Here is a 27,171-nt window from a genome sequence, read left to right as displayed (position 1 = left end):
TGATGACTGCCATTTTATTTATTTTAATCACTAGAAAGCTCTGATCTACTGGGTGCTGAGCACATCACATAATACTTTCATAATTGTCAATGGCTTTTCCTCAGTCATAGTCTTTAGTCAGTGGACACCAGGAGCTCTCTACTTCTTTGCTTTTGCTTTCTTTCCTTTGTTTGTTTTGTAGAACTTAAGAGATTCATCTTGGCCTGGCTGGCCAGTGATAGAGAGGGGGGAAGGGATAGGAGCATTGAGGTTCAAAGTCTTCTGAAGTTTCAGGTCCAAAATATCAAAAGTTATCTGTATCTCATATTGCAGCAGCTCCTTCAGGCATTCAGTCTGAATGTGAATGACCTCATCAATGAGCTTTTCTAACTCCTGGAAGAAATAGAACATGGCTGGTGATCAGAACTCTGGGGAGACTGAGGCTATCTGCAGATATCCAATTCTGAACACATCCACTCCTTTTTATGTGTTCTAAACCTTACATTTCCCCCACCAGATCTCTTGGTCACCCTTCTCACCCCTACTCTGTGCTCTGAGAGGCTAACTTATAAGGGCTGCCTCAACCAGCTACCTTGACTTATGGCTTTAAGTTGAGTTCAGCCAATGGGAGTTACTGGCAGGAGATCTGAGCCTGGGAAGAGAATGAAGTCTCTCACCTCCTTCAGGATCCACTGTAGATTGGCCATGACTCTAACCCTCTGCCTACAGCCTCCTAACCCACAGCCCTCTCCTACAGCTCTCTTTTTGGATTCCAGTGACTGTTTCTTTCCTTCTCCCATCAGGCCTACTGTGGCAACAACCCTGTTGGACTGTGTCATTGACTACTGACATTGTTCTGGGCCCATAGGCTAGTCCCATCTTCTCCTATCTTCTGGTCAGCGAACTTTCCATTTGGATATCATCCCCCTTCCTTCCCCTCCTGCCCTCATGTCATTTTTACATCTCAAAGTTCTAGTAGCAGCCTAGTAGCAGCACTGTCAGAAGGGACAGTGCAAGTTGCTCAGAGAGTGGGAATGTCCTCCAGCCAGCCAGCCATGGAAACAATGGAAACTCAGTCACCATCTTCCATGTTAAAATGAGACCCTGTTTGTCATCTCAGTCAGGATTATGGCACCATGGAATCCTGGAGACATGGACCATGTAACTGTGTGTCTCCAAATTTCCTGCTTGAGGAGCCAAACAGCAGAGGAGAGTTTGTGCTTGTCTTCAGGGTGTCAGGGGACGTACTTAGAGTAGCTGATGCCTAGAAGACATTTCTTTGAGATCTCTTATTTTAACTAAAACCTAGTGTAAAATCTTATATTTGACCCAGAATATCTCCTTGGTAGTTTTATATTAAAATAATGTTCTTCCCCTAAGTCCTTGGGGAGGACTGTGCTCCAAGAGGATGTACTGTGTTTATCCTATGGTGTTGAGTGTCCCCACCTATGGCACACAACCAGGGGCACACAGTGGAAGGGACTCTAGTCCATGAGCTCCACCAGGCAGGGACCAGCAGCAAAGTAATGGGGGCTGGAAGAGGACCTGGGAGGGGCAGGGAAGGACAGCAAGAGTGGGAGGGAAGGCAACACCTCCCATCCATCGCCTTGTCCACATGTTCTAGAGCAGGGTCCCCCAGAGGAGACAGGCTATTGCTTAGGTTCTTTTTTTCTTTAAAAATATTTTTTGATAGAAATCACAAGCAAGGGAAGGGCAGAGGGAGGGAGGGAGGGAGAGAGAGAGAGAGAGAGTGGCAGAGAGAGAGAATCTTAAGCAGGCTACATGCTCAGCACGGAGCCATACGCAGGGCTCGATCCCATGACCCTGGGATCATGATCCAAGCTGAAATCAAGAGTCAAATGGACACTCAACTACCTGAGCCACCCAGGAGTCCCTGTTGTCTAGGTTCTGTTGGGTCTTTCTTTGCTGCACATCTTGCTGCACTAAGATTACCTGGCAGCCCAATGTGCTATTTCTCTGGGAGACTTGACTTAACCTTAGAAGAGTATCATTTATTCTATTGTGTTAATTGCTTTTTAGAGATTTTCCCCATGTTATAATTCACAGGGCTGTTCACTCTTCGGCTGACTTTGAAACACACAGGCCCTGTGACTCTCCACCCCCACCCCAGCATATACCAACATACGCCCTCATGTGTACATGTATGCAATACTTGTCTCTGTGTTCAAAGATAATGCAACAGTGATGATATTAGTGCCTATGTTTAGTTAAAAAATAAATTTGTACTCTCCCAGGGCCTTAAGAAGTTGATTGCCCTGGGGCCAAGATAGTCACCATTTAGTAAAGAGCTGGTCATTGAGACTCTGGCTCCTCGAGCCTCTGTGGCCTTAAGACTGGTCAAGAGGGCAGCCCGATTTCTTCTATCCATGCCAGACTCTTCTAGGTTCCCCCTGGACCACTAGCCCCACCCCTTTGCCTACCTCAGCATATCACCCACATTGGGCTGTCCCCAGTGGACCTTCCTTCGTCATCTTCCCCCACCCCCAGGCCTCAATGGATGCCAGCTCTGCAAGTAGATGAAGGGCACTGAGACCATCTGTGGTGGTTCAGATCCTGGGCTCTTCATTAGACATTGGGATACACCAGGCCTCAGTCCAAATGTAAACAATTCTACTTGCTAGCTTGGTGACTTTGGGCAAGTGGATTAAATTCTCTGAGCCTCAGTTGTCTCATTACTAACATGGGGACAAGAATTATACCTCACAGAGATGTTTTGTGAAACGTGCATGCAAAGCCTGTGGCCAAAGCTTAGTGACTGTCCCCTTCTGCCCCGTCCCATGTGTGCAGACCATGGAGTCCTGTCTGTGAGTCTGACTCCAGCTTTGATGTGCTCTTGGTAGGAATGCGCATTTGTATATGGTAGGTGAGCATCCTCCCACTTCATGGGTCCAACCTTACCTCCCTCTTTAGAACCCGGCTGGGCTGCTCAGACACCTCAGAGAACGTTTTCTGTAGCTTATGCTCCTGCTCCAGGTGCAGCGCCTCCTTCAGGAGCAGTACATTGGTGCGTTTCTGCACCTCAGCCATACGGAGCTCCGCCATCTGCTGCTCAAGCTGCCAGATGTCCTTGTCCATGCCCTTGGCCAGCGGGAGGGGCTGGGGCGGTGCACATACTTCCAGGTGGTTGACAGTCAGGTTGACTTCCTGCTCCTGGCCCAGGACATACTGGTAGAGTTTGTAGTGGCGGATGAAGGTGTTGTGGAAGTAGTCACAGAGGGCCAGCAGGTGGGTGGTATTGAACTGCCCCTGGTAATCTCTGAGTTTGTTCCCTAGGATCGTCACCGCCTCAGTGATGGAGCAGCCTGTGGGGACAGAGGGGCTGAGAATTGAATGTGAACTGAGGTAAAGCTGCATTGATAGGTGATCAACATAGGTTCTGAACCTAGGCACCCATCCACCCATCCACCCATCCATGCACCCATCCATTTCCTATCTGTCTGCCCATCCATCCTCCCATTCATTCCCCTACCCACCCACCCATCCATGACACCCATGACCCCAGAGCCCATGTCCTACTAGTTATTCTATATTACCATTTATCAGTTCTTAAAAATTATGGAGTAGAGGCACCTGGGTGGCTTAGTTGGTTGAGAGTCTGACTTCAACTCAGATCATGATCTCATGGTTCATGGGTTCAAGCCCCTCATCAGGCTCACTGCTGTCTGCACAGGGCCTGCTTCAGATCCTCTGTTCCCCCCTTTCTCTTCCCCTCCTCTGCTCATGCTCTGTCTCTCAAAAATGAATTAATATTTTAAAAAATCTTTAAAAAAGGCTATGGAGTATATCATATTTCTCCTTTGACCTTGGCTTCTAGGAAGTTCAAAGCCAAATTTAAGTAGTAACTTACCTTTATCTCATTTTTAATATGATTATCTCACCCCTTACCAATATTTTGACCTTTAACTCTTATTTTGAAGGTTTACTTCAGCTGTTCTTTATGTTGTTTCCACTCGAAACCCTTTGGAAAGGAAATGAGGGTGTAAAAAAAGGGATTCTGATAAGAGTAGACTATGAGATGGCTGGAGAGACAGATGTCCAGGCAACTGTTATCTTGGAGATGTGTGTCACAGATTTAGGCAAATATTGCTTCTATCATGCAAACAAAGATCAGCTCTGGGGTTACACCATGGGCAATGCTCCTGAGCAAACCATCTTCTCTCACCCTCTCCCATACACTCCTTTTGCTCACAATTTTATCAAAAGCTCACGGTAGTATGATCAAGGAGGAAGGACTCTTCCCAGCATGTGATTGGGTCTTAACACAGGGGGAGGTTCAGTAAAGGGTCATGACTGAATGATTGGTATGCCTTGATGAACAGACTTTGGGCAGAGAGAGGGGCAAGAAACAAGGAACAGAGAAAGAACATGCCTTAGCATAAGGAGACCTGGGTCCTCACACAGATGCCATCCCTGAAGTGCACTGTAAATTCAATCAAGTGTCTCTTGCTTCCTGACTCAGTGTCTACCTCTGTAGAATAGGAGCTTGGGCCAGTTGACCACCAAGTCACATGATTTGGGGGATTCAGTTTTATCTACTGAAGGGAGAGATTAAGTATTGCATGCAGGGAACCTGGCTTTCCTCCTGGAGTGGAGGCCCAACCTGTCTGTAGATTCCCCTCCTCGTTTCTCCTATGTGAGGCTCCCGTAGGGCCCTAGTGAAGTCTCTTACCTTCCTAGCCAGAGGGCTCCTTTCTCCTTTAGGAGGAGCTGTCTCAGTCTTGCCCTTGTAGTTGCTTGTAAAGTCCTCCACACCCCACCCCCACAATGAACATTGTATGCTCATTTTGGCTTCTCACTCTTGGCTCTGTATGGGAATATTACCCTCAAATCTTCCCGGAGTGCTGAGATGGTAAGTTATCACTGTCTTATAAAAACATTAGTAGATGGAGCACTACTCCACTTTTAGCCTCATTTAGAATGTGCTTGGGAGTGTCACTTGGATTTAGACTTCAGTCTTCTGGGCAAGGGATGAAGAAAGGCCTCTCCAATGTGCAGAACAGGAGGTTGGTAGGCTGTGTTTTCCCCTTCTTTCAAGGCAAATCATCAGGCTCAGAGGTCCAAGAGAGTGCTTCTGTTTCAGGATGGTGTAGAGGGAGGGCACTGGATTTGGAGGCCTGAGACAGTTCTGTCCCATTTTAGTTGTGACATTGGGCCTTCATTCCCACAGATGTAAAATGAGGGATAATAATATTTAGTTGATAGGATTTTTATGAGGATCAAATGGGATGACTTGTCCAAGTGCCTGATACAGAGTCTGCTACAAGGTAGTGATCAATAAACAGTGTAGGGAAAGAAGAGTTTGTTTCTGCCCTGTGAGAAAAGTCTCTCCTGGCCACATATATCTTTCCTTCTTTCCATTTCTCCATCTATTCATCCACCTATAAATTCACCCATCATGCATCTATCCATGAATTCATGCATGCATCCATTCACCCTCCATGCATTGCATGCATGTATCCACTCTTCCATCCATCATCCACCCATCTATCCACCCATTGATCCACCCATCCATCCACTCATTCCTCCATTCATCCATCCATCTATCCATCCATCCATCCATCCATCCACTCATTCACCCACCTATCCACCCATTTATCCATTCATCCATCCATCTATTCACCCATTCACCCATCCATGCACCCATCCATTTCCCATCCATCTGCCCATCCACCCTCCCATTCGTCCTCCTACCCACCCACCCATCCATCCACTCAAGATTAATTTGTCAATTGTTACTGAGTGTCTATTAATTACTAGGAACTATGCTAAGTCAATATTATGGCAATACTGTGACAAATAAGACACATTCTTTGTTTCTAAAGTGCTCACAGGAAAGACAAACAAGTAAATGTTACGATATGTGTGTAAAGAGAAACAGAAACAGGTGGAGAGGAAGGTTCAGTTGAGGATAGGGATTCCCCTGGAGGAGATAATGCATGAGCTACATCTCAGAGGCTTAGTGGGAGGACTGAGCCAGTAAAGATGGTGAGGGAGGCACTTTCTGGGTACAGTCTGGGTGAAAGCATTGGGGCAAGAAACTATATGGCATGGGTGGGGAACAAGCCTGGGTTTGTTATTTTTGGCATATAAAAATGGAAGCAGAAAATGGCAAGTGTTGTGTGGAAAGGTAGGCAGAAGACAGATGGGAGGGCCTTGAATGCTGCATTCAGAAGTATTGCATTGTAGGAAGTGCAGAGTCTGCCTAGCATTGTAGGAAGATTGTACACATGGCCATGCTTGCCTTGAGCTAAATAACATTGATGGTCATGTGGTGTTGGTGCATTGCATTGTCTGGTCCAGATGGGATTGTTGTGGCCTGAGAATGCCAGGTCAGCAGGTGTGGGCAGATTTGAGTGGCAGGACTGATGGTCCGATGTGGAGTGTGGTAGCGACCTGCATAACTCCCAGATGCTTACATAAAAAGAGTGGTGGGACCACCAATGGAATATGATACAGGTGGCACATTCACCTCTGACATGACCCCTGCCCTCAGAGAGATTCAAGTTTGTAGAAGAGGTGACAAAAAGATGACATTCCCTTTTTATGCTCAGTCCCCAGCACAAGGCTTTGTGCACAGTTGGAGCCAATGGGTAGCTAGTGAGTAAATGAGCAAATTCTGATATTAAGTGCAGTGACAGAGTTATTCATTTATACATCCAACAAGTATTAGGGACTTTTCATGTGTTAAGACCTGTTCCAGGTTCCAGGGAGGCAGTGAAGGGCTAGGGAGAAAACACACAGAGTATAACTCTGTTCAGGGTTCTGCAGTCTGGGCGGGCACGGAATAAGAAGAAGTGACTTGGTTAGGGAAGTCAAAGAGCAGTTCTCTGAGAGGGTGATGAAGAATCTGAGATGAACAGTGTCAGAGGAGTTACTGGGCAAAGAGAGGTAGGAGAGAATGAATTAGGCAAGGGCAACATCATGTGCCTGCAGTTGGAGAAAGCATGGCCCATTTGAGAAACCAAAAGACTGGGGGTGAGGGGCTGGCAGGCTAGAAGGCAGCTGGTGAGAGATTCCCTGGTTCTAGAAAAGGTTGGGTGGTGGACAGTAGCCCAGTGGTGCAGGACCTCCTAAGACCCTATGGGAGGAATTTGGTCTTCAGCCTAAGAGTGATGTTAAAACAATGACCCTTTTGCAACATGAGTCAGATCTTGGTCTTCCTCTGCATAAAACCCTCCTTTCCTCTTCTCCTTCTGCTTCTGCCTGGCACACTGGCCTTCCCTTATTTTTCCACCATACCCTGTATTCCCTTGTGCCAGGCCTTAGGCTCGGATGGCATTCCTGGCTGACGACGTATTCTTCACTCCCAGGATGCCACCTTCTCACAGACACCTCCCAGACCACCCTACCCCCAGCCCATCCTCCAAATATTTAATGTATGAAGGAAAAGTTGAAAGTTAAGCTTACTGAAAATAGTTAAAAAAATTAATTTTGTAAATTTTTTGTCAAAGAAATGGCAGTTTTGAATGACATTTTAAGATTTGATTGCATTGCTATTATCGTTGTGCATCTACATAAATTGCTTCTTTGCATGTGTAATTTGACAATTACAATTTACATAAGTGAATAAATTATATTAAAATTACTTAGAAGTTACAGTTGTAACATTAAATTAGATGTTGATAGCTTTTTAATTTTGACTTTAACTTAAAATTTTTCTTTAGTCATCTTTAACCCTGCATTACATACAAAGAGTAAGCTTTATATGTGTATAAAGCAGACATACATACAACACAAAATCAGATATACAAAATATTTATGATATTAAAACTAGATAGTAGGTCATTAAGGAGTAGGTTATTAAGGAAAAATGTCTAGAATGCCTCCTCTGTATGATCCAGCAATTCCACTTCTCAATATATACCCCAAAGAAATGAATTAAAGATCTTTAAGAGGAATCTGTTCTCCCATATTCAAGGCAGCATTATTTACAGCAGCAAAGATATGGAAGCAACCTAAGTGTGCTGATGGATGAATAGTTAAAGAATTGTGAGATATATAGATCATAGAATATACATATAATTCTATTCTATGATCTATATAATCTCTCTCTATATAGGATATGTAGACAGAATATCTATCTATCTATCTATCTATCTATCTAATCTATCATCTATCTAGAATATTATTCAGCCCTAAAAAAGGAGGGCACTTGTTGGGATGAGCACTGGGTGTTGTACATGAGTGATGAATCACTAAATTCTACTCCTGAAATCAATATTGCACTATATGTTAACTAACTAGAATTTAAATAAATTGAAAAAAGAAGTAAATCCTGTCATTTGCAATGACATGGATGGGCCTGGAGGACATTGTGCTAATTGAAATAAGCAACACACAGAGAGACAAATACTGCATCATCCCACTTATATGTGAAATCTAAAAAAAGTGGAACTCAGAAGCATAGAGTAGAATGATGGTTGCCAAGGGCTGGGGGGAGGGAGAAATGGGGAGATGTTGATCAAGGTATATAGAGTTCCAGTTATGCAGGATGAATAAGTTCTGGGGATCTACTTAGATAGTGCTTAGAGCTAGCAATACTGTTTTGCATATTTGAAATTAGCTAAGAGAGTAGATCTTAAATGTTCTCACTACAAATAAAAGTGGTAACTATGTCAGGTGATGATTATGTTAATTAGCCTGATTGTAGTAATCATTTCACAATGTATATCAAAACATCATGTTTGTACACATTAAATATTTTTTCAATATTAAAAAAATGTTTATTTTGACAGAGAGGGAGAGAGAGAGAGAGAGGAAGGAGTGGAGAGGCAGAGGGAGAGACAGAATCCCAAGCAGGCTCCACACCGAGCATGGAGCAGATCCTGATGCGGGGCTTGAGCCCATGAAACATGAGATCATGACCTGAGCTGAAATCAAGTGTTGGATGCTCAATTGACTGAGCCACTCAGGTGCCCCTATTTTTCAATGTTTTTATTTGTCAGCTATACCTCAGTAAAGCAAGGAGGGGGTATTTCACACACACACAAATTCAGGAAACAAATAAAACAACTTCTAGGGGAGGCAATAATGGCAAGAAAAGAGATGCTGCTTTTGCATGGTAGGGTGTGAAATGCATTCTCCCCATTTTCTGCTTTGCTTCTCACTTGTGTCACAGATACTCTGCAGCCACCAGGACAGCGACCTAGGCATTCCTTGACTTCTCTCTTGTGCTGGGAAATATCTGGCTAGGTGGCTGATCCTGAAGACCCTTTCATTACTGAATAGTGGGGAGGAGCCCAGGGCCAGTGGAAGCCCTGTGTTCCACAATCACCTGGATCTTTCTAAAAATACAGAGCACCCCCCATCTCAAAAGAAGGAAGTGCTGATTCCAGGGTGAGATTGGCTTGGGAATTGTTGCTCCTCAGTTATGAGCCAGATTGAGCCGAAAGAACTCAGATGTCGACACATGGGGGCCATGGAGTTATGAAATGCCCAACTGGCAAAAGGATGAAACCAAAGCCCCCAGATGCTCTGTTCTGCTGAGTGACCTTTACACAAGACACCTGTCTCAGGACCCTCTCACCTGTCACATGGTTGCCAGGTCCCTTCCTGCACAGATGTGAGCTTTGTGCTGCTGGGATCCTGTGGGCATTTTGTTCTTTTCTCTTTTGCTTTTGGAGAGGGTTGGTTAAAAATGACACAGAATGTACAAGTCTCTGTTGTTGTTGTTGTTGTTGTTGTTGTTGTTTTTAAGGTGCTCAAATACATTACATAATGACATAACAAGAGTTGAAAATTCCTCTAAAAGCAGCATGCAAGCAAGTACCCATGTTTAGGATAAAACTGGGCACCGAGGTGCAGAGAGGAAGAAGTGAAAGTACGAGGAGATGGGGTAGGTGCTCTCATGGGGAAGGCATCCTGACTCAGGATGTGGGGGGACCAGGAGCCAGGGAAGGTTTGGGCTCCTTTGGAGCCCAAAGGAAGAATGAGGAGTTTGGCAGAAGATGGTAAGGAAGGGCCCTCCAAGGTGGAGAGCCTGCAGAATAAAGGCTGGAAGCAAATAGGGTACAGTGTGGGCATGTGCTTGATCCACATGGTTCAGAGTTTCTGGGAAGAAAAGCTGGAGTCTGGGGGACTCCCCCAGGGTAACAGAAGGGCTTGGCATCATCAGTTTGCAAAGGGCAAACTCGTATATGTCACATGAAAGAGCTGGACTTCAAAACAGAAACCAGGCTCTTTAAAGAGGATTCATGGACCCCAGTGTTGGGCTTCAGGACCAACTGGCATCTTCTGAAATTGTATCCAGAATTTCACATGCACTTTTTTCCCCTGGGGGTGGGGTGTGTGCATAGAAAGAATCATCAGATTTCTGAAAGGAAAATTAAGAACAGTGGCCAAGAGCTGCAGAGCCACTCAGAGGTCTTAAGCCGAGAAGGGAGAGCTCAGATGGGCATTTTTAAGGGATGGTGGTGGTGTGTGATGGCAAAAATAATCAGTAAAGGAATCTCAGAGACTGGGGGACCAGGGTTGGTTTCTGATAATCAAAGCTGGACTCCAGGTTGGTGTGGAGGCGACTGTGTGAAATTTGTGAGGTGAATCATTGCCTCTTCTCTGGGCTCTGCGGAGCCGAACAAACATACTGGAAAATGCCGTCCCTCCTCCAGCCTGGCTTATGAGTGGACGGGGCTGGGATCACCTGCATCCTCCAGATGTGGGTGGCCACAACTGCCTCATTTGTCAAGGCCATGGTTTTCTCTATTCAGCCCCTGGGCAGCCATGCATAGAGGCCAGGTTTGAATCAAGAAGTCTGAGGGCCCAGTTGTGCTGAGTGACCTCAGCAAATGTTGGCAAGTGCTCCCAGCTGCCTGTCATCCTGGCAGGTGCCCAGTTATGGGTATGAGCTATGGCCTTAGCCTCCAGGTCATAAAATGCAAGAGTGGACCTCATACAGGGTCACTGGGGAAGGAGTCCCTGGGCTGGATTCTAACTTCCAGCCCCAAGACTCCTTGGCCAGCTCTGGTTTTCAGCAAAGATCATCCTAAGCTGGCTCATGAGACACACTTTCTTGGCCCTCAGACCATTCTCTATTTGCCGCAGGTAGAGAAGTTCCGATGACTCAGAAAGCCAAGGATTAAGTCTCAGAGAGAAGCCTCTGGCTGCCGGGGGACAGATCTGTACGTGCAAGTTGCTCTTCAATAACAGGGAGTGGCTTTCATTTGCATTGGCTGCTGGGAACTTCCTGAAGACAGTCCCCAAGCCCCTGGAGGCCAGCACCTGCATGGGGACCCAGGCATGGGAGAGGAGGAGAGCAATGAGGAGGGGAAGAGCAGGGGGTGGGATGACAATACCAGATGCTTCAGAATCAGGGCAAAAAGGCACTGGGCTTGGACCAAGCACTCTGGGCGCCTGCCTCCTGCTGCCCCTCATGTTCGGGATCTGGGGCTGGATGACAGCAAGGGAGATGTGCCATGTCCTGGAAGGGTTGGGAACGGTGAAGAGGCATTGTTCCTTCTGGGTGGGTGTGAGGGGGAGGATCCAGGTGCCACCAGTGCCCCCTGACAAACCAGTTTGGTTGCCCCCGCCTTGGCTCAAAGGGGAGGAACCAAGTCAGGCTGCAGCCTGGCTTGCTTACCTTTCTGTGCACCTACCAGGGTTGACCTGGGATGGTGGAAAGCAGATGAAAGCACAGAACCTTCATCTCCACCCCCCTCCTGCATCCTGAAAGCTGCCCCCTGCCCATCTTTCTGCTCATGGTAAGGTTCTGCCAAACTCATTTACACCAAGGTGCCAATAACAGTGACAGCTCACGTGCTTTCCTTGAGGCAGTGGAGGACTCTTGTTGAGGGAGCTCCCACTGGGTGCCGCATGCCCTGGGTCATCTCGTTCCACCCAATCCCTCCTAGCTCTGTGAGGCAGGGGTATAGGCACTTTACTCATGAGAGAAACTGAGGCTCAAGGACTCAAGGGATTTGATTAAGGACACACAGCTGGTGGAGTGGGGACGCCAGAATTCAAGCCGCTGCCTGGCACAGCCATCTAGTCCCAAGCAGCTTTGGGCTGTCTTTGTAGACCCTTAGAGATGGACACTGGAAGGGGCCCCCAATCCTTTTAGACACAGTTTTCCAAAGAATGTTTTGCAATAGGTATTACATAGAAACCAGTACTTCAAAGCCAGAGACCTTGAAGATATGTTGGATCAAAAGATATGAAACAAGGCCCTTAATATGCTAGTGGGCTCAGCAAATGGCCCAAAGGGGTTGAGCATCTGCAATATTTCTCAAATTTATTTGAGGTAAATGGTCTTTTGGACCAAGGAGCATATTTGAGCAACTATTGAGCTAGTCTAGTCCTTTCATATTAGAGATGGGAAACTGAGACCCCTCTCTGCCTCTATGAACTTGACTGCTCTAGGTAACCACACATAAGTGGAATCATAAGGTACTTGGTTTTTTGTGGCTGGCTTATTTCACTTAGGGTAATGTCCTCAAGGTTCATCCGTGTCAGAATTTCCTTCCTTCACCAGGCTGAGAAATATTTCATTTTATGCATAGATCACATTTTGTTTGTCCATTCATCTGTTGATGGACAAGTAGCCCATACAGATGGGTTGCTTCTGCCTTTCAGCTATTGTGAACAATGCTTCTGTGAGCACAGGTGTGCAGATATCTGTTCAAGTCCCTGTTTTCAGTTCTTTATACAAAGAAGTGGAGTTAGTCATATGGCAGTTCTATGTCTAACTTTTTGAGGAGTCTCCCTACTATTTTCCTGCCCATGGTATTTTGTTTTTGTTTTTAAGATAAACCAAGAGTCACCTTAAAGAAAAAAATCTACTCCAACAGTAGGACTGGAAAGATTATGTTGATCTTTTAAAGATTTCCTTGCTATTCAAAGTCCTGGGACTCAAAAATGGCAAACACAGGGCCATCTATTTTAGATTGTCATGAACTTTGGCCGAAGCTCTTCTCATTGCTTAAAATGGTCCCCTGACCTTGTCTGTTTAGTAAATGCACCCCTGACTGTTCCTCACTTCCATTCCTCAAGAAGTTTGCATGATATTTTTACTTTAAAACATTTTTTAATGTTTATTTATATTTGAGTAAGAGACAGAGTGTGAATGGGGGAGGGAAAAAGAGGGGGAGATATAGAATGTGAAGCAGGTTCCAGGCTCTGAGCTGTCAGCACAGAGCCTGACCTGGGGCTCGAACCCACAGACTGTGAGATCATGATATGAGTTGAAGTCAGATGCTTAACCAACTGAGCCACCCAGGAGCCCCTGGAATTCCTTTTTTTGTTTTCATTGAAAAGGAAGTGTTTTTATTTTTTATTTTTTTAAGTTTTAATTTTAATTCCAATTAGTTAACATACAGTACTATATTAGTTTTGGGAGTACAATATAGTGATTCAACACTTCCATACAACACCATGTGCTCATCACAACAAATGCACTCTTTAATCCCCATCACCTATTTCACCCATCCCCCTTCCCACTTCCCCACTGGTAACCACTAGTTTGTTCTCTACAGTTAAGAGTTTGTTTAAGAAGTTGGCACGCTTAATGCTACAGAGCTTTGGCAGGAACAACAGATCTGGGGCCAGAAGGTCTCAAGGTTAATGCTGGTTCTGCCCTTATACTGTGTGATAATTTGCAAGTTACCTAACCTCTCTGAACCTCAGCTGCATCATTGCTAAATCCACCTACAGTTGCTGTGGACTTTAAAGGAGATGATTCATGAGGAGAGCTCAGCACGTAGGGACTGCTGAGTGGATGTCCCATCTTCTTCACCCCCTAGCACAGTGCCCTGTAAATGTTTGCTGGAGGATGGCTGACTGAGTGCAGTGGATTAGGCTGATTCAGGGAGGAAGGTTCAGAAGGCAGAACAGAAGTCTTCAGATGGAAGTCTCAAAGAGACAGGTTTCAGTTCAGCAGCAGAACTTTCTAGAAGCAAAAGCTTTATTAGCAGAGCAGTCTAGCTTGAGGAGTTAGGAGGCATTTGGCTGGTAAGAGGATTCTCGAATAATGTGTTTCTTGTGGTGGAGGTAGTGGGGCTTGGATCAGGTGAGATCTTGGGTTTCTTTTTGATTCTCAGATGTTATGGTTATTTCCATGGAGCTGACGGTCCTCCATAGCCATATTTGAGGCACTGTGGGTACCTCGTGGCCAAGCTCTGCAGCTGTCTCAAGTTTAGTGAAGGGAGTCCTGACTTTTGATCTTTATCATTATCCTGTTGTCATCATCCTTGAGTTGAAAACAACCAAGGAATCCCACTGTCTCGGGGACTTAGACTAAAAATAGACTATATTGTATCTGTACCGTGTCCCCTCTAATGTTGGGGGCTCTGAGACTGACCAGTATGTCCAGCTGACTGAAGAAGGACATGGGAAGTTAGAGGTAGAGCATGAGGTCACTCCAAAGGGCCAGAGGTTGGGTTTAAGGCACCAGAACCACCCACCTGCACACAGGTGGCACATCCAGGCCAGAACACATTACCCAAAGGGCATGGCTCCTCTTTGCAGCTGGGCCTGTGCCACCCACCACATTGGAGCCATCCTGTTGAGGGTCAGGATCCCAGGTACATGCTGTAACTCCAGGTGACCCACTTAGGAACCCCACCCCCAGGTGTTCCACACCTGGTTCTTCCAGGTGTCTCCCTCTTCCTGCATGCAGGCAGCCTCATTCTTCTCATCGCAGGGTGCTTTCCCAGGCTTCATGCTTCTCAGACCCTCATGTGCTCTGTGTACAGATCCCTTTAGTCAAGATAGAAGGGTCACATGGCAGGGCATGTGCTCTGCTGTCAGACAGACCTGGGTTCAAATCCATTTACTGGGGGTGTGACTTAGGGCAAGTTACTTAACCTCTCTGGGCCTCAATTCATCATTAAAATAATGGGTATGATGCAAGGTCATGGTGAGGATTATAAATGCTACATGCAAAAATGCCAGGATCATAAAGTCCTCACTGTTCCTCCCTCTACAGGATGTATGCTCCTCCAGGGAAGGTTGGGGGAGGTTTCTATTTCATAGTCTTGATTTCTGGCTTACTAGCTGGCACAGTCTCACCTGGAGAGCTTTGACCTTACTTAGCGTTATGGGGTGAATTAGCACAGCATCCCACACAATTCATATGTTCAAATCCAAACACTCCGTGCCTCCTAACGGGACTGCTCTTGGAAATAGGGTCTTTAAAGAAATAATTAAGATTAAACGAGGTCATGTGGGTGGCCCTAATTCATTATGACTGGTATCTTTACAAAAAGAGGTTAGGACACATACATACACACAGGAAAGGCCATGTGAGGACACAATGAGAAGATGGCCATCTGCCAAGGAGGGAAGCCTCAGAAGAAACCAACCCTGTTGACACCTTGATCTTGGACTCCCAGCCTCCAGAAATGTGAGAACAAAAATGTTTGTTGTTGCAAGTGCCCCATCTGTGGTATTTTGTTATGATGGTCCTCACAGACTGATACGCTCAGGGAGGTATCTCTGAAATGGCAGTTTCCCATTTGCCCCCACAAAATGCTCTCTCAGGATTTCAACCAGTGGCTTCTGTGGCAGCTTCCATTCTCCATCAGCAAGGAAGTTGCCGCCAAAGGCCCCTCCTTAGAGTCTAGTGGGAGAGGCATTGAAGTCAGGCTGCCCCAAGGAAGTTAACTTCCAAGAAGAGTGAAGGTGCATTTTCTCTTTGGGCTGGTCCTGAATTGCTGGAGGCTCTCCCACATGGGATGCGGTACTTGGGGGCTGGTGGAGTAGACCCTGGGCATGGCCATGAGTATTCTGGTAGGAAGAACTCACACAGATGACCTTAGGCAAGTAATGCGTCCTGCCAGCCCCAGGCTGCTGGGGGAAGGTGGGGTGGTTGCCTTCCATGTTATGGCTTCCCAGATGACATTTTCTGGAGAATCAGGAGTGGCCATGGATGGAACTACAGATACAGTGCTATGACCCACTTGCCTGGCCACCTCATACCTCTACCAACTGGCCATCAAAGCCCACTTCCTCATGGCTTCAGGATATGAGGGCCAGGACAGAAGGAAAGAGGTACTTCTAGCCCAGAAGTCTAGGTAAAGTATCAGAGAGAAGACCAGGGCCTGCCAGGCACTGCTGATGACAGTTGCCACAGAGGCTGTTCCCCTCTAACCCCTCACCTGCTGCTACATGTGAGTCAGAGATAGGATGTGCAGGGCCTTCTGGGCACCCTAAATCTCTGCCACTCCTGTATGCAAAGTGGGAGACCTCAGGGTTCCCATATGTCCCAACACCTCTCTCCAGACACTCAACAGGGTGTGCAAAATCTGTCCACTTCCTGCGATTTCTTCCCACCAAGACAGAGTTGGCAGCCTTCTGTTCCTCTGTGTTGTGCCTGGTGACTTCCTCCCAGGCCCTACAGAGACAGAAGGATAGGATCTTCCCAGGGCTTCCTGGATGCTGGCAAAGGAGGTGCAGTTCACAAGACTCTCACTTCTAGCTTGGAATTGAGACCAGAACATCCTGGTGAGCCATTTGCCAGGGCAGAATCAGCTTATGCTTTTGAATAAAGGGCCTCTCTTTCCCTCCTGGTACTGAGGACTGATTGGACCAGGAAATAAGCCCAGCTGGCAGCTGGCCTGTCAAAGCTCTAATCATTGTTGTACAAACATGACCCTCCTTAAATACTGTCCACCAGCTTTGTTATCTAGTATGCAAACAGAACTCAACCATCCTTAGCCCCATATTAACAAAAAACAAACAAATAAACAAATCCCTGGAGAATCTCCCTTCCAAGAAGAGTGACAATCCACTGTGGAAATCAGCTTGCACGTAAGTTGGCTGGTCAGTAGGACCCTGCTGTCTGCATCCTGCATCCCATGACCTATGAGGAACTGACTTGCTGTCTTACCAGCTCTTCCTGCCCCTTGCTGTCTAGGTCCCCTAACAAGGGCAGTGAACAGATGCCTTCTCCCCTATGCTGTTGGGCAGTGGCGCTTCCTCACATATGTGTCCAAGGGCAGGTCATGGATGCTGGGTGTCTCCATTAGGGGCCAGGTTTGAGGTTCTCTGGACCTCCATTCTGTTGGCCCATGATTTGAATGCATCTGCAATCCTGCCTGCAAGGTGAGGGGAAGACAATAAATGGCACAGACAGTGAGTTCTCCGAGGGGCAGCATGTAGCAGCTTCTAGCCCTGGATTTCCAGCACTTTCTATTCATCTCACCTCCCTTCCATGTGTGATGGGCACATGGGGGCTAACACTTGTTGAGCACTCACTGTGTGCATGTTACTGTGCTATACATTTTGCAGGCCTTGTCTCGTTTAATCCTCCCAACTGCTCTATGAGTTAGAACTATTATGCCACTCATTCTAGAGCCAAGGAAATGAAGGTGTAGAGAGGTATAGTAACACATTAGTAAGTGGTAAAGGTAGGATTTGAACCCAGATCTTCTGACTGCAGAGTTTGGTGCTAATCACCCCACCGTGCAGCCTCTAATATCACCTGGACATGCAACTCAATGAGGTCACCCTGGATGAGTCAAGCACCCTAAACTCCTCTCTGCATACAGGCATATCATCTCCATGGTCATCAAATATCTATTAATTAATTAATTCATTCATTCATTCATTCATTTTCTTCATTTAGCACCCACTGTGTGCCATATACTGTGTTTGGCATGGGGGTATTAATAGAGGGAGAAAAGTGAAGTGGGCATAGACCCCTCTCCAGGAGATCCAGCCTCCCCAGGGTCTAGCCTTCCTTGCTGTCTAACTATAGCTCTTTGGGGGAAGAGTTTAGATCTGAATAGAGTAGGAAGGAGGACGCCTTGATATAAACAGCGTTTGAGAAGGATGTACAAGGTGGCCACCACAAGCAAGAGGGTGCTTGCAGGCATGTGGGTGCCCAGAGAGATGTAGCCGCAGACATCCAGGTATAAAGTGTTGAGGGCATTGGGAAGGTGTGGCCATGGCTGGGAGTGGGCCTGACGTGGGAAGTTCTAAGGATGGCTCTGGGTGGCAAAGTCTGGGTACCTGGAGGGTGAGGGGATGGGATAGGGTGTGAGAGTGTGAGAAGGCCCTGGGCTGATCTCAGAGATCAATGTAGGGGGCATCTCAGAGGTAATGGACAGCATGGGTGGACAGGGCCTGGGGAGGGGCAGGTTAAGTTGAGAAAGGATTTGGAAACACCCTCCAGCAAGTGGGACTGATGTCAGGTGCCTCTTTGTTCAGCTGGACACTTATTCATTTGGCCCCTACTGGGGTTGGATCCAAGGTTAGGAGAGGAGTTTACCCAGAGCTGGTAGGCACCTGAAGGAGCAAAGTGGGCCAACTCCTTAGAGAATATGGTCCAAACCTGGGTAGTGTGGCTCAGATAACACCAGATAGGAGAGAAAGAGAAGATCAAGATTGGGTTAGGAATTGGGTAGAATGGGAACAGAACTAAGTAAGCAAAGGCAGGGGTTTTGGGAGCAAAGTCAAGAGGAACAAACCAGGCACCCTCAATGAACAGGACCGAATGGCTGTCTCCTGCTGCAGGTGTAAGACCTACATTTCTGGAAGGACAGCTGAACCCATGGGAGTGCCTAAAACCCCCGAGGAATGGGTATTATATTAGTGGTCAACCCACTGCACGTTCACAGGGCTTCCTATGTAGCAGTCACTGATCCAAGTGATTTACATAAATAGACTCATCTAATTCTCGCAAAGATCCCATGAAGTTGGTGCCATTTTTGTCCTCATTTTACAGATGAGTGATCTGAAGCACAGAGAGGTTAAGGGACTCTCACAAAGTCACACAGTGAGGAAATGGCAGAACCAAGTCTTGTAGCAGGGCCCCAGCAATGTTGAGGACCAGTCCAGCCTGATACTGGGGTTGACTACAGACTGAAGAAGAAAATCCCCGGGAGTAAGGAGGCTTCAGATGAAATTCTATCCCCTGTTTTGGGGGTATTGATGAACTTGTTCATGCTCTCGCTAGTGTCCCTGGGCTGGATTTCCGGGAAGCAGTGTGGGCATGGCTGCCATGGAGATGCTATCTGGGCCAACCCGACAATCTTCAGGTGCAACAGCCACCATCCTGAATGGCACCATGAGGGGCCCAAGGTGAACAGGACCTAGCTCAGGAGGCCTGGTTCTAGTGTGGCTCTGTACCCCTGGGTGCTTCCACTGCACACCGTTGTCTACTCCCTGCAAACCCATAGCCAGCCTGGTGTTGCTCTCGAGTCAGCTCTCACAATAAGTCAGTTACCTGGGAGCCGAGCTGGGAACAGTCTTGTCTGCCTTTTTCCCTGTGTCCCCACTTCCCGGACAAGCCTGCCAGTTTACCTCCGGGGCCTGCCTCTGGCTGAAGTGCCAGCCCTCTTGCTTTCAGTCCATTGTCCTGCCCACTCCCCAGGTCACAGGGTCTGCCAGGCAGTGCTGGCAGCTGGGTTTCTCTGCTGCCCTTGACAGGAGCTGATGCTGCTTTTGTACATCTGGAGGCTGATCCATCGTGGATGCTGCATAAAGTACATGCAGCCACATCTGATCATGCCATCTCTGAATCACATCCTGTTCTCTCAAGCCTTGGGTCTTTGTCCCTGTGGTCCCCTCCTAAGAGTCAACAATAGCTGACTCTTACTGAGTACTTACGCGGCACCAAATGCCATGCTATGGGCTTTATGTATGTAACCTCATTTAATCCTTAAAACAACCCTAGCAAGTGGGTGCTCTCGCTTTTTCCACTTTCTAGATATGTAACCAGAGGCTCAAAGGCAATGCGACTTGACGAGGACCACACATCCAGTAAGGGACTGAACGAGGACTGGAATGTTTGCTTTGAGTGCTGAACCTCCTGATGGATTCTATCTTCAGTGAGTCCCATTTCAGGCATGAGGAGCCCACCTAAGTGCTTGTTCCCACTCAGTGTTTGTACCAACCATGTTTCTTAAATTTTGAGATGATTTAAAGGTAAGAGAAAGAACTTGTAAGGTGGAGAGCCCAAGACCAAGATTTAAAAGTTGTTAGGAAGAAAGAAAGATGGGCCAACACTGACAAGATGGAATCCATGGAGATAATTGTAAAGTCCTGCAAGTTCACTCAAAACTGCCATTGCACAAGGGCAGGATGGGAAAAATCATTCACATGTGGAACTGCCTGCCCAATATAAATCAGTGTGACTTTGATGTTGATAAAGTAAGTGCACCTATATACTATATAAACAGGAGCATCATCACCAGGACAGAGGAGGTGATAAAATCCCCGACCAATTCACTGACCAATTTTCAGGTTGTTTTGTATTTGTATTTGGATGACATTTTAAGAACAATATTGACAATCACAAGTATGCCCAGAGAAGGACAGCAAGAAAGAGAGCAGTGATGGGAAGGTAGGAGGAAAGGGCCTGTGGAAATGATGTCACATTAAAATGATAAAATTGGGCTGCCTGGGTAGCTCAGTTGGTAAAGCACTGACTTTGGACCAGGTCATGATCTCCTGGTTCATGAGTTCAAGCCCCGCATCAGGCTCTGTGCTGATAGCTTAGAGCCTAGAGTCTGCTTCAGATCCTGTGTCCCCCCCCACCCCCACCCCCGTCCCTTCCTCACTTGTGCTCTGTCTCTCTCAAAAATAAAATAAATATTACAAGAAGTAAAAAAAAAAAAGTGATAAAAGCAACTGGGAGTTGATAGTCACATTAGATAAAGCGGATTAAATATCTGCAGGACTTGCATTCTGGGTCCAGGGGACAGACTTTGAACATTCTAGTAAAAGGCGCAGAAGGCAGATGTAGCTAGATATAAATAAGACCTTCAAATAATTGGTATGGTTTTACAAAAGCATGAGTGGCCTTGGAAAGAGGGAGCACCCTGTTGCTTGCAGGGTGTCTGCGGAGGCTGGAAGAACCTTGCTGGCTGGTTGAGGGTCTCCCTACAGTAGAGGGAATTGAGTGCCCTTCCAACTGCAAGGTTTTAGGAGTCCACAAGGCATATATAGGCTGCATTGGCTGCATGCACTAACCAGATATGATGAAAGCTCCAGGGTGTTCTAATCTCCTCAGTGTGAAGTTGGGTCTGCATTGTCATTGACTGTTTTTCACGGGCTCAGCCTGTGGAAGGCTCTGATGGAAACTTGAAAGAGCCCGAGTTCCCACCTGCTTGGGGCAGACATTCTTCTTCCCACTCGTCAGTGTTTGTTCTGGCCACAAGCCACTGCAGAGCTCAGCCGAAGGGGATGAACTCTGGTACCTGTGTATTGCTGTGAGCAGCAGGGAGTGGGACCCAGAGGGATTCCAGGAAGGGCCCAGGGGTGGGGGTTAGGGGGTGGCTGGTGGGAGATGAAGTTTCCCAAGAATCTCTGAAGCCAGCCCAGGAGCAATGCCATGTCTGGTTCAAGCCTTCAGACAGGGATCACTGGTTTGGAGGAGAGAAGTAAAAGGGCACATGGGCAGCATAAAAAATAAAAAGAGGCTGATCCACATGCACATAAGATGTGCGATTCAGTGGCAGCCACTAAATGGCTTGAAGCAGAGGAGTGATGGGATTTTATTTGTGCCTGAAAAAAAAATCACTGGGCAGTTCAGTGAAGGGCTGCAGAGGTATAAGATTTGAAAGCAGTGGGCTGGTCAAGAGACGGAGGTGGGTTAGAAAGGGTGGCAGACAAGGAGCTGGTGAAAAGTGGTGAGCTTAGGGAAGGACATTGAGGCACTGCTGACTAGACTGGTGGATGAGCTCTGGGCACATAAGGGATGGGGACCTGATGCACAAGGGACAAAGCATCATGTGTCCTATTTGCTTGGCAGCTGTTGGAGACCTTGGTCAGAAGTCCAGAGAATTTCAAATGTGCCACATGTTAAAGAAAATATTATGCTTAAAAATTTTCAAAATAAAGAATCACAGAAACGTTTCAAAAAGAGTTCATCATCAGGGCTATGTGGTATTGGCAAAAGAAAAGACAAAGAGATCAATGGGGCAGGCAGAAGAGAGAGCCCAGAAATAGACCCACACAAATATAGGCAACTGATCTTTGACAGGGGAGCAAAGACAACACAATGGAGCCAAGATAATCTTTTCAACAAATGTGCTGGAACAACGGGGCATCCACATGCCAACAAATGGAGTCTAGATACAGACCTCATACTCTTCACAATAATTGACTCAAAATGGATCACAGATCCAAATCTAAAATGCAATACTATTAAACTTCTAGAAGATAACATAAAAAAACCTAGATGACCTTGGGTTTGGTGACTACTTTTTAGATACAACACAAAGACATGGCCCATAAAAGAAGAACTGGTTGGGGCTCCTGGGTGGCTCAGTCGGTTAAGCGTCCGACTTCAGGTCAGGTCACGATCTCGAGGTCCGTGAGTTCAAGCCCCGCTTCGGGCTCTGTGCTGACAGCTCGGAGCCTGGAGCCTGTTTCAGATTCTGTGTCTCCCTCTCTCTGACCCTCCCCCGTTCATGCTCTGTCTCTCTCTGTCTCAAAAATAAATAAACATTTTAAAAAATTAAAAAAAAACCCATAGAATGCACAAAACCAAGAATGAATCCTCATGTAAACTGGGAACTTTGGATGATAATGATGTGCCAATGTAGATTCATGAGTTGTAACAAATGTACCACTCTTGGAGGGATGTTGATAGTGAGGGAGGCTGTGTGTGTTGGGCGGGCGGAGGGGTAGGGGAGACAAGGTTTCTGTGGGAAATCTCTGTACCTTCTGTTCCATTTTGCTCTAAGAAATAGTGTACTAAAAAACAGCACAACTGGAACCATAAAATTCCTACAAGAAAACAGGGGGAAACCTCCTTGACATAGGTCTTGACCATGATTTTTTGGAATAATACCTAAAGCACAAGCAATAAAAGCAAAAGTAAATAAGTAGAGCTACATCAAAGTAAAAGGCTTCTGCCCAGAAAAAGAAATTTTGTAGAAAATTAAAAGGCATACTATGAGATATGAGAACATATTTGCAAAGCACATTTCTGATAAGGTGTTAATATAAGGAACTCAAACAATTCAATAGCAAGACTCCCAATAATCTAATAAAAATGGGCAATGGATCTAAATAGACATTTTCTCAGAGAAGATATTCAAATGCTTAACAGATCCATGAAAACAGGCTATCACTAATCATTAAGGAAATGAAAGTCAAAACCACAATGAGATATCACCTCACACCTGTTAGAATAGCTAGTATCAAAAAGACAATAAATAACAAGTGTTGGAGAGAATGTGGAGAAGAGGGACCCCTCATGCACTGTTTAGTGGGAATGTAAACTGGTGTAGCCACTGTGGAAATAGTACGGAGATTCTTCAAAAAATTAAAAATAGAACTACAACATACGATCCAGCAATTCCACTTCTGGGTATATATGCAAAGGAAATGAAACTGCTCTCTTGAAGAGGTACCTGTACCTACATGTTCACTCCAGCATTATTCACAGTAGCCAAGCCAAGCCATGTACACAACCTATGGTCCATCAAGAGATGAATGGATAAAGAAAATATGATATTTTTTGGCCATAAAAACGAAGGAAACCCTACGTTTTGCAACAGCATGGATAAACCTTAAAGGCATAAAGACAGACACTATATGATCTCACATGTGGAATTAAAAAAAGAAAACTAAACTCATGGAAATGAGACAGACAGGTGGTGGTTCCCAGAGGTGGGGGGGGGGGGCAAAATGGATTAAGGTGGTCAAATAGTACAAACTTCTGGTCATAAGAGAAATAAGTCCCAGGGAATTAATGCACAGCATGGTGATTACAGCTAACGATATCATGTTGTATGTTTAAAAGCTGATAAGAGAGTGGATCTTAAAAATTTACATCACACAAAAAAATTGTAACTATGTGAGGTGATGGATATTAACTAAACTTACTTCGGTAATCACTTTGCAATATATACGTATATCAAATCAGTATGCGATACACCTTAAACTCATACAATATTATATGTCAATTGTATCTCAGTAAAACTGGAAAAAAATAGTACAAAGACATTTTTTCCAAGTACTTAAACAATCAGTGGCCCACAAAATGCCCCATCATCTCAGAATGCTTTCATGTAAATTACCTAACATAGGGCATTCATAACCACAGCCATCAGAATCGGGAGATCTCCCTTGACACACCACTACTGTTTAACCTCCAGACCTCATCCAAGTTTTTCCAGTAGTCCCTTATATCCCTTCATAGCAAAAGGACCCAAACTGAGGCCACATGTCACGTTTAGTGGCCACATCTCCTAGGTGGCTTTCAGTTTAAACCAGCTCCTCTGCCTTACTTTGGCTCTCAGGACCTTAATGTTTTTGAAGCTCACAGGAGAGGGACTTTGTTCAGTGATGCTAATTTAATGCTTTCTCGTGATTAGATCAGGTTCTGAGTCTTTGCTAGAACCATCACAGAAGGATGCTGGGTTCTTCTTTTGCATTCTACCAGGTAGAATGTGATTCTTAGTGTGTCCCTTTACTGATGATGTCTACTTGGATCGTTTCATGAAGGAGGTGTCTGTCAGGCTCACTCACATAGAAGTAGTCTTTTCCCCTTTGTGATCAGTAAGAATGTTGGGAGGGAGTATGTAAATGTCCCATTTCCCATCAAGCATCTACCTACTGGTTGTGGTACTTATTGATTATTCCTGTCTGAGTATTACTATGATGTTGGCCAAAGAGGGGCTGCTCCAAATATTTGCTTAAGGAATGAATCTGCATCTCACAGCCCAAGATGAGGATGGGTGTGATCACATTCCCTCGTGCCAGGGAGTCACAGGGAGAGATATTCTTCCTCTTCTCATGAAGCCCAGCACAGGGCAGAGGTGGGAGAGATGCTCCCTCTATAAACTCACTTTACTGCTTTTCCCCTCATCCCTGCCAGCAAGCTGCTGCCTGTAAAGGATTCCTCCAAGACATTCAGTAGACCAAAACCTGATACTTGGAACAATTATGGTCTTTCAGGAATGCAGTGGGGGGGGAGGGGGTCAGTGAACCAGTAGAGTGACACGTTTGATTTCTGTTAAGTGAAAACAAAACAAAAATTATGAATCTTGGCCCCTCCTCTTTTCACTAAAATAAAATCTGATTCCACTGGGAGCCTACTCTCAGCTAACTGCCTCAGAGGTACTGATCAGACAAGGAAATTCATATTTAAGCATAAATGACTGACTGACCAAGAGACAAACATCCTGGCTGCTGTGTGAACAGCTTGAAGTTGTGCGAAATTTTCAGCCAGGGAGATAAATATAAAGACTCAGCATGGACGCTCAGTTTGCTTCAATTTCCAGAAAGCCTAGACAGGAAGTTTGTTTATGAGCATGGGAGGATGCTAAATGCCAGAGAAAGAAAGAAAGGGACTTCCAGCTCCTCACAGGGTTCCTGAGGCTGTGGACTGCAGGGGGGTCCTGTGCCCTGCATTCCCCTGCAAGCCTCGCTGACCCCTGCTCTGGATGCCCCATACCTTTGGTTTCCTTGAGCAGCTCTTCCGTGAACTTGACCACCTTGGCCACTTCCACCCATGGAAAACCTTTGCCCACGGCAAAGATGATGCTTTCATAGAGGGTATCCAGCAGAATGCTTCTGTGGGAGTCTCTCACTTCATCAAACTCTTCCCAGTTCAACAGTCTCCGTAGGTGCTCCCTACCTTCTGGTTTCTGCAGGGCATGATATGAAGGATGGAGAGTGAGACTGAGGAATCAAGATGCCATCCTCACTGAGAAAATCACCACTGGGGTCCTCACAGGGCTCTGCATTGTCCTGAAGAGTGACCAGAAATGTGAGTATGCCTGGGGAGAATCATGCTTTCAGTTTTGGACAGCTCTCCCTCCCCTTTCTGGGAATGCGCTGTTCTTTCTAGCACTGCTCCTTCCTCTCAGAGTTCTCATGCTAGTCATTGCAGCTTCAGCAGGCTTCAAGTCCTGAATTATGGCTCCTCCTTCTTTTCTCTAAAACAAAAGTTGACTTCCCTGTGAGTCCACTCTCAACTAACTGCCCCAGAGGTATTGATCTGATAACGAAATTCATACTAAAGTGTAAATGACTACAAGGAGGCTTGGTGAGCCTATGTTTTAAAAGAAAGAATATGCATTACTTGGTGAAAATTTGAGCACTCTAGCAGGTCAGGCAGGGAAACCTGATCAGGGAACTAGCCAAAAGATCCCATTTCACTTGAGAGTTTAGCCTTTCCAGAAAGATTCTTATAGGTTATCAACAGATGTAGGAGAAGCAAGTGTCATTAAAGGAGGGAGTAAGAAAAGGTGCGGCATGAAGTGGAGAGCCACTGAACATGGGAACGTTGGTCCCTTGGGGTGAGGGAGGTTCCTGGCTGGGGGGGGGGTGGGAATTTGTGGGGAAACTGCTCTCAGGGGAAGGTCCAGAGCCCAGGGATTCCTCTCTCACCACCTGACCCAGGCAGCCATTCCTTGCAGCGCTCACAGATCCCCAGGTTGGTGTCAGCTGGTTGGGAGATGTAGAGCAGCCAGTGAAAGCACATGTCCCAGGGCGGGGAGGGAGGCCCCACCAGGAAAGTTTTGCCTGGTGCCTGCCCATCAGCTCATGGCTGAAGGTCAGAAGCTAACCTGTGCACATAGTTGCATGACTCCTCTTGCCTGAGCTCTGTAACAGTGCCCTGACACCCCTCTGTGGAAAGCCCTATTCTGGAAGGTCCAGGCCCCTCCTTACTCACACCAGTCACCATAGAGTTGGGTCTAGGAAATTGATGAAATCTGCCCCCTCCCTGCCTTAAAGCAACAGCCCCCTTCCCCCACCCCCACAACCACACACATTCCCTACACACATTGGCATATAAGCCCAAAGGGTTCACAGGGCCCTGAGGCTGACTGATAAGAGGTAGCATCCCATGGTGATCAGCCCCTAGGGCCTTCCTGGCCCTCCTCAGAGTGGAAGCAGGCACAGTACCTTTATGGCCATATCTTCCTTCCCTTCAGGCAGGCTCTGTCCCTATAGGTTGGGAAAACAGCCTCCAAGGTCCAAGGGCTGGTAAGCTTTTGGTCTGGCATTCCAGCTAGCACCCCCCCCCCCTCCCCATTGTGGGCCTCCTGGGCAAGGAGTCATGTCCAAGGTGTCTATCTGAAGAAGCACTGTTGAGGGGCCACTTTACACACACACCTCACTCTTACATCACCGAGCAAACTCCTTTTTAAAAGTTGGGTTTTCTCTTCACCTGAAATTGGAAGACTTTTTTTACTCCCTGGGGTGTTAAGAGTGCCATGCTCCCTGCATCCAGTTGCTAGGAGACTTAGCCAGTACTGATTCAGATTTTCTGGA

General features: G+C 46.4%; 1 protein-coding gene across 3 annotated transcripts; it reads right to left on the bottom strand.

Moving 5' to 3' along the window:
* Nucleotides 1-27,171, bottom strand: C3H8orf74 (chromosome 3 C8orf74 homolog). 3 transcript variants are annotated; one of them, XM_058720827.1, is made up of 4 exons: nt 27,068-27,171; nt 25,346-25,538; nt 2,899-3,302; nt 1-372 (listed from the first exon to the last, which is right to left on the bottom strand). In XM_058720827.1, exons 1-4 carry the CDS (start codon nt 27,113-27,115, stop codon nt 139-141), a joined length of 879 nt encoding a protein of 292 aa, XP_058576810.1. In that variant the 5' UTR covers nt 27,116-27,171; the 3' UTR covers nt 1-138. The 3 variants fall into 3 exon arrangements, with proteins under 3 accessions (XP_058576810.1, XP_058576811.1, XP_058576812.1); XM_058720828.1 differs by lacking the exon at nt 27,068-27,171 and adding an exon at nt 26,803-26,899; XM_058720829.1 differs by lacking the exon at nt 27,068-27,171 and having other exon boundaries at nt 2,899-3,319; nt 25,346-25,430.

This window comes from Neofelis nebulosa, chromosome 3 (genome assembly GCF_028018385.1).
Source record: "Neofelis nebulosa isolate mNeoNeb1 chromosome 3, mNeoNeb1.pri, whole genome shotgun sequence".
Taxonomy (NCBI): domain Eukaryota; kingdom Metazoa; phylum Chordata; class Mammalia; order Carnivora; family Felidae; genus Neofelis; species Neofelis nebulosa.
Note: the sequence above shows the minus strand (reverse complement) of the source record. Positions and strands in the feature narration are given on the sequence as shown.

What these genes read in the sequence shown, in the direction of transcription:
- C3H8orf74 (XM_058720827.1), bottom strand. Translation starts at nt 27,115, where the DNA reads ATGGCACTCTTAACACCCCAGGGAGTAAAAAAAGTCTTCCAATTTCAG. An exon ending in AAAAAGTCTTCCAATTTCAG is followed by an intron (nt 25,539 to 27,067) that starts GTGAAGAGAAAA and finishes CATGCCCTGCAG; the next exon opens with AAACCAGAAGGTAGGGAGCA. An exon ending in GCCGGGTTCTAAAGAGGGAG is followed by an intron (nt 373 to 2,898) that starts GTAAGGTTGGAC and finishes TATTTCTTCCAG; the next exon opens with GAGTTAGAAAAGCTCATTGA.